This window comes from Tripterygium wilfordii, chromosome 12 (assembly GCF_013401445.1).
Source record: "Tripterygium wilfordii isolate XIE 37 chromosome 12, ASM1340144v1, whole genome shotgun sequence".
Taxonomy (NCBI): domain Eukaryota; kingdom Viridiplantae; phylum Streptophyta; class Magnoliopsida; order Celastrales; family Celastraceae; genus Tripterygium; species Tripterygium wilfordii.
Genome location: NC_052243.1, coordinates 11,378,567 through 11,389,880, shown reverse-complemented (window position 1 = coordinate 11,389,880; position 11,314 = coordinate 11,378,567). Strand labels below are relative to the sequence as shown.

Sequence of the window (11,314 nt, the reverse complement as noted above, 5' to 3'; positions counted from 1 at the left end):
TTTAATTTACATTAAACTTGAATGAATTATTGTTATTTTTCATAAAAGAATTTAATTTTCATTAACAAGTTTTTTTCTTGGTCTAGTTGCAGCCCAAAAGGCCCCACAAATTGAGAGAGGGATGGGCCTTGTGGAGAGCGTAAGTGAATAGGAATATAGGATTGGTGAATGGAGTGGGGTCTCATCAAAATTGATAGAAAAAAATTGTAGCCACAACTTTTATTTTCTATCTACATATATTTTCACTTTCCCTCTTATCTTTTACAAGAAAACAAAATACCCATCAACAACACCTCTCTAGTTGTTTATTCTCTAATCCTCTCTTGTTGACACCTTGGCAGGGTGGAAAATTCTCTAAAACCTTGAAAGAGAGACTCCCTATTATTACCATTATAATCTTCAAGTCCATAATTGAGTGGAGATGCTTAAAAGTGTGTGAGCCTGACGATTTGAGTTTAAGTCATATCGAATGTCTAAATGATACATTTTATGGTATCAGGACTCGTATAGCCGACCCTAAATTTTTAGGGTAAAGGCTCAGATGATGAATTGTTATTATTATTATTACAAATTGGTCTTATAATGGAAGGCTGGGTTGGTATATGAATGAAGGGGACATGAAGCATGGGAAAGATAAGATATGCTGACTACTTGGGTGTGGCCTTTTGTGTTGTGGTGGACCTTTCTTCTGCTTTTCTTGGAGCTCATGATAAGGCTTAGATTCCAACCATGAATTTTGTGCATATCACTGTTAAAAGTGATTTATGATGTTTTCTCTGTATATATACACATTCATGCACTCAATCCAATAATTTGGTCGGACTATATTTCTTTTATATATGGTAATTTGCAATCATTATGTTTCGAGTATGTATTCCATAATAAACTCACAAACCTGCACAATATTTTGCAAATCACATTTGTCAAGCAAACACGATTTAATGTATTGAAGGATTCATCCCCACATCAAATCACCGATCATATTTGATTTCTATCGGGAGCAATAATATCATTGTGGTTAGGGTTAGTTCAAAAAAATCGACAAAACCTAAATTGACCGCAAACGAATTAATTGATCGATTTAAAAAAAAAATTACACATCTCTACTAAAAACTTAACCGAATCGAAAAAAATTGACAAAACCAATTAACTAGTTGATCAGTTTCATTTATGTCAAAAAAAAAAAAAACCAACTATGAACACCCTTAGTTGTGGACTTGTGGACTGGACTTTAATCCAACTTACCTTGTTATCAAGTGGAAAATTTCTGTACGCATGAACCTGATTGCCTGATTTTAGATTCACAACTATGAACCTGATTATCTGGATATCAAAATAGCAAACTTATAGTGTCATCCTTGAATATTATAAGAAAAAAATCAGATTAATTTGATATAGCTAAAATGAAGAAAAATTGGAAAGGTGATTCGCTTTCGCACACGTGGATAGGCCATTCCCATCCGCTAGACTACAAAAACAATTTTTCAGACTACTGGATTCTCCATTTTAGGCTCCTTTCTTATGGTTTTTTTGCACACAAAGTTAGGTTACTTTATCCTTTCCTTCCTCTGCAATCAGATTGATTAGATATCCAAATACAACTCCTCTCCGAGAATTCTTTGTTCAGTGAACCATGTCAACTTCAATGGTAGATGACACACACCTTTTTCTCTTTGCATCATACTATCATGATCAACTTACGGCCCTACACACAACTAAAGGTTTACAAAGGTGGGCGCCATATATGGGCCTAAATTCAACCGGAGTTGTAAAATGGACTTGGGCCAAGCTATTCTGAGCCCAGTTAGATCAAGGCCCATGATGAACAAAATGGTAGAAGACAAACGGGACAACAACACTTTTGGGTATTTAATAATTTGACACAATTCAACTCGGGAATTCATTTTTCAAACGTTTCAAGTTGGGAATTGAAAATTCAAATTGTTCCAACTTCGTCACTTAGTCAGTTTTCAGACCTTTTGGACAGTGAAAATACTTATCAAATTGTCTATCTGAAAGGCATAAAGCTGCCCGTGTGGGTGGTTTGAAACAAATTTGAATTTTCGATTCCCAATTTGAAACATTTGAAAAATGGGTTTCCGATTTGAACTGGGTCAAATTATTCAGTATCGAAAAATGTTATTACCCGGAAGACAAACAAACTAGACTTGAAATTATAAAAATGCAGTACTCAATACTCATCGTGATAAGCAAAAGAAACAATTGTGAATTATAGGGTAGTGTTAACGGGCATCCTTAGGACACTTGTTAAGAATTGATTATAACATATCACAGTATGTTAGGTCCGATGAACATTCCCTCATATTTTTTTTAAACTTAAAATACATGTCAATTTTCAGGTTTCAATATATTTTTTTTCATCTTTACCTAGTGCACTAATGGCAGTCATTAATATTTTCCATTATCTATTATGTCACAAATCCCTTTCTTGATGTTGCCACTCGTAGGTTATTAATCATTACAATTTTGATGCCACCAACTATTGATTCTACAAATCAGTTTGTATAGGATTCTACAAATCATCCATCACACGCTTACCATGCATGCATATTATGGAATTAAATTTCAATGACGTAAGAAACTTTGAGTAGTATCTAACAAATGGGGTAGGATTATTAGGTGGGTTAATTAATAATTGGTCCAATAATTTTAATAATTAAGACAGCACCTAATCATATATATATATATATGTCTTGTGTGTTTTTTCTCTTGCTTGGACAATAATAACCATGACTTTGATTAATTAATTAATCAATCAAAAACTTCCAATGATTGTTGTAGTACCTATATATGTGTGTGTGTAGGAGTTACTCAGAAAAGAATCACTTAGGTGATATCGGTGTAGTGAATTTCTCTGTAGCCAAATTGTATGGATTTGGAGGATGATGAGTTCGACTTCTATTGAGAGTAATACCATAATGATTACGCGTTGAACTTTGATCAAACTTATCATATAGTCAGGTGGAAAACTTTTGTGTGCGTAGGCATGACATTCCGAATTTAAGCTAATATTGGATTACCAAAAGGTAAATTTCTATGATGTCGTCGTCGGGTTAAAAAAAAAAAAATTCTCAGAAGAGTATAGGTAATTAAGTCTCGATCGTTTAAGTCGAATTTGTCATTATTGACATGTGTTACACGTTAAGTGCATTAGATGTAATAGCTTCATTAGAAAGACATGGATGAAATAATGCCAAGAAGAAATATGGTGTGGTCAATACCTTGTAAGAAAAGCAAATTACAAGTCATGATAATCTTCAAGGAAATTAATTAGTTGGAATCTTTGCCTAATTAATCAACATCACCTATATATTCTTAATAATCATATTAGTGCCACAAATGAATGATTTTATAATTGCTATAGTAGGGAATATTTGTTCAATATACACTTCAATTTCTTTCTTTAATCGTAGAAACACTACCATGTGTTTTTCCATAGTAAATTTCTTCTGAAATACTATATCATGATGCATGGTGTTCCAGAATCAATCTAATGTGCTGAATTAGGAAAATTTTGAAATATATGAGTTTTGGAGTTCCAAAGTGAATGACTCAGTGTTTAATAACCACAAAGCAATATAGCTGAATTGGTTATATATATATATATATATGAGTTTATGACAATGTATGCCGCTAAGGTCGGGAGTTCGAATTAGGCAAGAATATTTTTCTCAAGTTATTATTCAAAGGGCATGATTGATGGTTTCTCGGTTAAAAAAAGGACTCTAAGTGTTTAAGATCTACTGAATATTTTCTCGAGCATTTCCTTATGCATGGCCCACTATTCAAATGATTTTTTTTCACCTATAACAAGAAACTACTTTGATGCAATATATTCCTCTCAAGTCTCAACTCTCAAGTAACTTCATTTTTTTAATCATTAATTCACCCACTTTTCTTTTTCTTTTGGTGGTTGATATAATGAATTGAACCTCTTTCTACTTTAAGTTGACTTGTTGATCATGGCATAGAAAATCTCAATCCAATACTGGAAAAATAAAAAGCAAAAGAAGTACGTCTTCTATTTATTAGATTCAGAAGAAAGAAAACTCAAAACTAATTCACAAAATTAAATCCCTATATTACTACACACACACACATATATATAGTATATAAATCAATTAACCTATATGTATGTGGAAGATATGGGATGGTATATAGAGTATAACACAGTAACAGAAGACTACACAAGAAGATATACATGCAACCGATCCAAGCCAAACTATGAAAGCTCTTGCAAAATAGAATCTTCAAAAGAAAATTGACTCCAACATAAAGAAGAAGTAGTAGTACTCTCTCCACCGTAGCTAGAAGTAGTAGTGCTAGCATCCCCGGCAGGATTGTTCGACGGCGGTGGTGTTTCGATTACAGATGGAGGGACAGAAGAAGGATGATGATCGGTAGGAGATGGAAGATTAATCCATGGAGCAATATCAGATAAGTTATTTGTTTGGTCAATGATATTATTAGTCGTGAGAGATGTTTGGAAAGTGACTTGTTGTGGGACTGATAATAAAGGAGGATTTGGGTTTTGATGGTGGTGGAGTGGTTGATCTGCACCAGTACCATTAATATTTCCAATGGAAAATGAGGAGAGCTGGTCCTCCATTTCCAGTCCTAGTTGGTTTTGTTTGATTGAGTTGAGTAGTTCTAGGACCTCCATGTCTGTCATCCCATTTTGACAAAATGATGGATTGGATACTGAATTAGTGGCAGATTGGAACATATACTGTAGGTACTGAAGCTTGGTCAACTGAGCTTCTGCTTGTAATCTGAAAGACACATATATACATAAAATGCATGTGTTAGATATCTCAAAAGCCATATGGTTTCACACGCGGTATCATCCCACTAGGAGCAATATCCATGTGGCTATGCGTTGGGATTTGGCCAACTTATGCAGTCTATCGTCAGATGAGAAACTTACCTGATGGCCTAAGTTTAGACTCATATCGAATGTCTAAAGTATAAACTAATATGATGTTGTTCTCGGTTACTAAAAAAATACTCACAATGGGTGATGCTCCATGATGTCTCTTAGGTTGGCCAAGGCCATAAGATGAGGTAGGGTGGCAAAAAGGTCAGTTCTTGGCTGGTGGGTCATGGGATCAAAACCCATCTGAATCAGCTTCTTCTTCAAGTGGGTATTCCAGAAGTTCTTGATTTCATTGTCGGTTCGTCCAGGCAGGTGGGTTGCTATTGCTGACCATCTTGTAAGAAACAACACAAACATATATACATAAACAAGTGAGCAAATTATATGTGTATATGTACTTTTATAATAGTTTTATGAACATGAATAGAACATGGATATATAGCTAGTATTTACTTGTTGCCAAGGATGGAATGGAGGTGGAGAATGGTTTGTTCTTCTTCTCGAGAGAATTTGCCTCTCTTGATATCAGGCCTTAAGTAATTTGTCCACCTTAATCTACAGCTCTTCCCACATCTGTTAAGACCTGAAAAAACAACGACCAAACTAGGTAATTAATAAAGTTAATTATACCATGAGAAGAAAGAGAGATAGTGTGTATGTGTGTGATATATATATATACCTGCAAGCTTTGGGAGAGCTCTCCAACTTCCATGGCCATGTTCTTGTATGAAGTGGACAAGCTTTTGATCTTCTTCAGGAGTCCAAGGACCTTTCTTGAGACCATTCTCATCACAACAAGGAGACCTTCCCATTTCTTTGTCTCCCTGCATATCTACCCCCAATAACTAAGTCTATTTATAATCAAATCTTGAGTCTCAACCGTGTGTCCATTGATTATTCAAAAACAAATAAATTAATGTACACAACACTCTCTTTGCCTTGTCATACAATTGGGACTTTTCCTCCCATTTGGTTGCAATACTAGCCTAGTGTCCACTCTTATAAGTCAAATGACCAATATACCCTTTAATTTCATTTTAAATTTAAAAATTACATATCAACAGATCTTTGACTCTGTCTAAATAATCTTTGACTCTGTCTAAATAATCTAGGACTTAAATTGTACACTATCCCTTTAATCTCTTTAATAACCATAGATGCACTACCAACTATACTTGTGAGCCAAAAAATAAATTATACTTGTATGAGTCTGTTTTTAGCGAACAATCCTTTAGCCGGAGGTGGTTAAGGCATATATATACTTGAATTGAGTAGTACTCAAATTCAAACCTCCACGTCTGCTTATCTGCAAAAGAAGAAGATATGTTCTTAGCCAACAATCTCTTAGTCAAGGTGGATATATAAGACATACTTGAATTTCGTGGTATATATCCAAGTTCCAACCTCCACTGTCACTTACCTTTAAAAAAATGTTCTTAGCCACTATCCACGGAAAGGATTAGGCAACTATTGAGTTTTCTTTGGAAGGTCAATCTAACTCATGTTGTTCATATTTTATGTGTATGCATATTATAACAACTCACTATCAAAATCAAACAACTATATATTAATATCAGACTCCACTAGGGTCATACCAAAGATAGACAGATAGTATGGTTGGGAATTTTGCGCATATAATTACTTTATCAGGTTATTATACCCTTTGTATCTAATATATTGACTTTAAAGTACTTTTTGCAAGTAATTCTATGCCGGTTCCTTTTACAAACTTGGAACAAATTGGTATGTGCGATTCTAGGGGCGTTGCCCCCAGACTCCCGCATAACTTTGCCCCATGAGATAAAATTTTGTGTCGGGCCGACATAAAAACACAGTATTTCTATTTCCTTGGAAGACTAATTACTAATTTTTTTTACAAGGCACAATTAATATTGATACAACCTTAAGGAGGACAACTTCGTCTTTTAGCAGTGAAGGCTAAAGGAAAGAAAAGAGAGAGAGAGAGGGGCAGAGAGAACCGATTACGTAATACGTGGCAGGTCACAGTAGGTCTAGGGAACTTGGTTCATGCACGCAATAATACATTTTTCGTCATTGTTTGCATGGCTTCAAAATGACTTACGTCTTCTTTTGGATTTCACTAAGATACCCCATGAGAATCTACGGACAATAAACTGTATATAGTTAAAATCAAAATTGTACTAATACAATTACATAAAGACATAAAAATACAGAGAACAACGAGTAGCTTAGATAACACTCATGTGTGTGGTATTTTATAGAGGTCTCAAGTTCGAGCCTCCCCATCCCCTTCCCCTTCCCCTGTATTAAAAAAAAGACATAAAAATATAAAGATATACATCAAATGAATATAATAATTAATGGCAAACGTAAATAAGAATTTACCCTAAATTGATCAATTGAGAGATTATTTTTATAAGAAAGAGACCAATCAAGGGGATGGGATGTGACCCGTTGACCAAGTTAGAGGGGAATTTGGTGCAGCAAACGCCCCAAATCCTCACCTTAATTGTCATTTTTCTTATAGTAGTAATTAAGTAATTAACGATATATACACACATATATATATAATGATTCTCCTATGAGATCCTAAAAATTAAGATATCCCATATAATAGAAATCAAGTAATTATAGAGGGTTTTAGAGAGTGAATGTAGATCGAGTATTGAAACACTATAAATATTATCGTGTTTTTTACTATTATATTATATTCCCTATTCAATAATAAATTTCGTTAGTACTATTGGTTGCATGCTCTTACATACCATGACATTCTTCACACGATTGGCAATGCTTCAAAGGCATTTCATGGCTTGTCCTCATTCTCTTTGTTATTATGCAAACTTACCTTTTTTTTATTCAATTAAAATAATATGGTTACCCAGTTGAACAAGCTGGACAGTGTTTTCAGTCTTTGTTGAGTGCCTGAAAGTTGAAATACCAACTAGTAGGTTTTTTAATTAGTTGTGGAAATCCCTGTTATTGGTGCAGTTTGAATATTGGACTATTAGAACAATACGTAAAAGTTAATATCTTTATATACATCATCATCCTCTATATTTAATTTTTAATCTCATGTATATATAGATACATTTTGTTTTTCTTCCTCTTGGTCAATTAGAAAAAGGCCAAGCTTAGTGCAAAACTCTCTCTCTACATAATTACCGTGAGGTCCGCCGAGGCTAATATCTTTGTTAAGACTTGTATCCCACATCGGTTCAATATAGAGCCGCCGATGTGGTTTATTCATAAAGATTCAATCTCTCAATCAAGTGGTAGGATCCTTTAAAGACAAAACCGTGCGGGCATTAGACCAAGAGCGGACAATATTTCTTCAAGTTGTTTGGGTTGAATTTATGCGGTACTCTCACAAATATCTTATTTATAATATGATATCAGAGCACGGTTCAACCCTAAAAGACCTATGCCCGTATTCACTTGTTGGGCCTCCCATAACCGAACTCACAAGTGTGGGAGACTGTTAAGACTTGTATCTCACATCGGTTAAATGTAAAGCGCCACCACCGATGTGGTTTATCAGTAAGATCAAATTTCTCTCAACTGAAAAGACCCTTTCAAGGACAAAATCATGTGATCCTTAGGTACAAAGCGAAAAATACCTATTTGTGTTAATTTGCATTGAATTTTATGCGGTATTCTCACGAATATATGATTTATAATAATTTTATCTATTTTTGTGGTATATTGGACATAAGAAATAATGAACTTCTCTCCCTAAAAATAGCATATTAAATTTGCATATCCATATTTGGTTTTTCTGCACCGTTTGATTTTGTAGGAGTATTCAATTAGCCATGCATTTTTTTTTTAAATGGAGAGGGAGATTCGAACATTGATCATCAGAGTGATACACATAATCTTTATCACTTCAACTAGTGACTCGGATGTGCCATGTAGTTATTTGAGTCTTAGGAGAAACGATGTTTTTTGGATCCTTACACAAACACTGTCCAATAATGATGCCCTCTCTAATGTTAGTTTGTCAACTTAATTAACTCATTATCAACTTAATTATGTCCTTTTCAACTTCAATTATTACTGCCAGCAGCCCAAGGAGTGAGAGACCATGTATAATGTATTTCCCACGTAACAAATCTATATATATATATATACACACACATGAGTAAGTGAGTCATTATTAAATGACAACCACATTACATGTAATGGATCACCCATCCGCTAGGTCATAGGATCGAATCCTACCCCCTAAATCTCTGTTTAAAAACAAACACTAAGTTTGGCCCTTCAACCAAGGGTCCTTGTCGGGTGGACCATGTCTGCTTTCAACAAAAAAAGCAGTAATCTTTTTTTTTAATGATTTGAACTTCACTACACGAAACTTAATATAATCTTTTTCTATTAGTACGACAATGTCAACAGTCAGCTAAACAACTGATTTGCTTGCTTCAATGGGTTTCCAACACATTTTTTTACAACAAAGGTTGGATTATTGAAGTTCGTGCGAGAGGGGAGGGTAAACCCCATTGTTTCGTTATTGTTAGTAGGGGTGGGGGTGGGATTTTGGGGGCAGCTGTAAAATTATTACAGCACCCCATTGTAATATCATTTTTGGATTGAAATTTTTTTTATTTTTATTTTGAAAAATTATATATGTGTAGTATTCGATATAACGATTCTAATGACAGAGTTTTTTTTCTAAACAAAAATCAAATTTAACATGAAAAATGCATAATAATTCTAAACCGTTGAATATAAACTCAAAACATTCGATGTTTTGATCGGGAAGAATTTGATTTTTGTTTCGAACAAAAAATATATCATTGGATTCGTTAGACCGAATACTATACATGTATAATTTTTAAAAAATAAATAAAATTTTTTTTACTGCATCCAATGTGCTACCCGTGGGGGGTGTGGGGACGGAGTCCTCGTGGTATGGTAAGACATTACTGATCGATATAAATTGGTTATTTTTAGTATGGGAATATAATTGTATTTTTTTCGGGTACCTAGCTAGGCAGCTAGTATAAAAGGGAGGAACCCTAGCCAAATTGTACTATTGAAATTATCATATTGAAAACAGTCATAGACTCCGTGAACATAGACACTCTTCCAGAACCACGTAGACTTTTTGCTTTTTTTTTTATTCTCTACTCTTTCCATTACTCTGTTTGTGTGTTGCTATATTATCTGTGTGTTTGCGAGAAACTAATTTTACAATAGGCGTGCCCCAGGGTTTGGATTAGGTTAAGGATCACAAAGTGACCGTTGAGCGGGATTTCCCAAATAATAATAAAAACAACAACAACAAAGGACTCTTCGTGGTCATCTAATCATTGGCCTGTAACGTACCATGTATGTATACATGTCTCTCTATCTCCCTACACATATACTTCATACATACATAAAATTGTTCAATTTCTTATTACATTTGTTATTTCATTTTCAATGGAGAAATGTTGGTAAGGGAATGGAACCAATTATTGGTACCTGCTCCTAGAGTGCTGCTAGGGAGTAACTTGCCAAAAGCTTCTCATGGATAACCTAATCATGACCAAGAAAAGATTACAGGATTTGGAAGAAAACAAAATAGTTGACTTTGAATTATCTATGATTATAAATTTAAAAAAAAAAAAAACGAGGTTTAGTGAGTTTGTCTTTATATGCAAAATGCATTAGTTTAGGCGAGGACAAACGAAATTATTGTTTCATGAATAGCACGTGACTAGGTGTCTACGACTATATAATTTGTGTACCAAAAAAACGTACTGGTCAATCTCAAATGCCATATCATATGGATTTAGAAATTTTTGAATTCAATTTTTATTGGGAGTAATCTTTGTGATCACTTGTTGGATTTTAACTCAATTTATCATGTCGTCAGGTGAAAAACTTCTATGCTCATAGATATGACGACCCAAATTTAAGTCCATATTGGATTTCCAAGATGCAAACTTACATGATATCATTCTCGGTTAAAAAAAAAAATGGTAAAGATCCCAATAGTTTGATATCCCAGTTATCCCAGCATCTGAGTTGGATGCACATGATTTAAGTGAATTTGAGGGCTCCATAGGTCTCACATGATACATAAAAAATCATGTGCATATAACTCAGCAACTGAGATAATTGGAATACAGATGCTCGGCTTGGGATCCACACTAGTTTCTTCCAAGATGCAAACTCACATGATATCATTCTAGGTTAAAAAAAGGAAAAATGACTAAGATCCCAACAGTTTGATATCCTAGTTATTCTAGCATCTGAATTGGACGCACATGATTCAAGTGAATTTGAGGGCTCCACAGGTTTCACATGATGTACAAAAAATTATGTGCATATAACTCATCAGTTGAGATAACTGGAATATAAGTGATGGGATCCCTTAAAAAAAACAGAGTAGCAAAAATACCAATTGTCATGGGCCGGTTAGGAAAGTCAGAAGATGTGGGT

General features: G+C 34.3%; 1 protein-coding gene across 1 annotated transcript; it reads right to left on the bottom strand.

The window, feature by feature from the left end:
• Positions 1 to 4,018: 4,018 nt before the first annotated feature.
• Positions 4,019 to 5,735, bottom strand: LOC120011393 (transcription factor MYB93-like). The gene is made up of 4 exons (XM_038862500.1): positions 5,577 to 5,735; positions 5,351 to 5,480; positions 5,034 to 5,231; positions 4,019 to 4,793 (listed from the first exon to the last, which is right to left on the bottom strand). The coding sequence occupies exons 1-4, from the start codon at positions 5,725 to 5,727 to the stop codon at positions 4,244 to 4,246; spliced, it is 1,029 nt and encodes a 342-aa protein (XP_038718428.1). The 5' UTR covers positions 5,728 to 5,735; the 3' UTR covers positions 4,019 to 4,243.
• Between the last annotated feature and the right edge of the window lie 5,579 nt (positions 5,736 to 11,314).

Coding starts and splice junctions, on each gene's coding strand:
- LOC120011393 (XM_038862500.1), bottom strand. CDS start 5,727: ATGCAGGGAGACAAAGAAATGGGAAGGTCTCCTTGTTGTGATGAGAAT. Junction 5,481..5,576: donor AGCTCTCCCAAAGCTTGCAG/GTATATATATAT, acceptor TTGTTTTTTCAG/GTCTTAACAGATGTGGGAAG. Junction 5,232..5,350: donor CATTCCATCCTTGGCAACAA/GTAAATACTAGC, acceptor GTTTCTTACAAG/ATGGTCAGCAATAGCAACCC.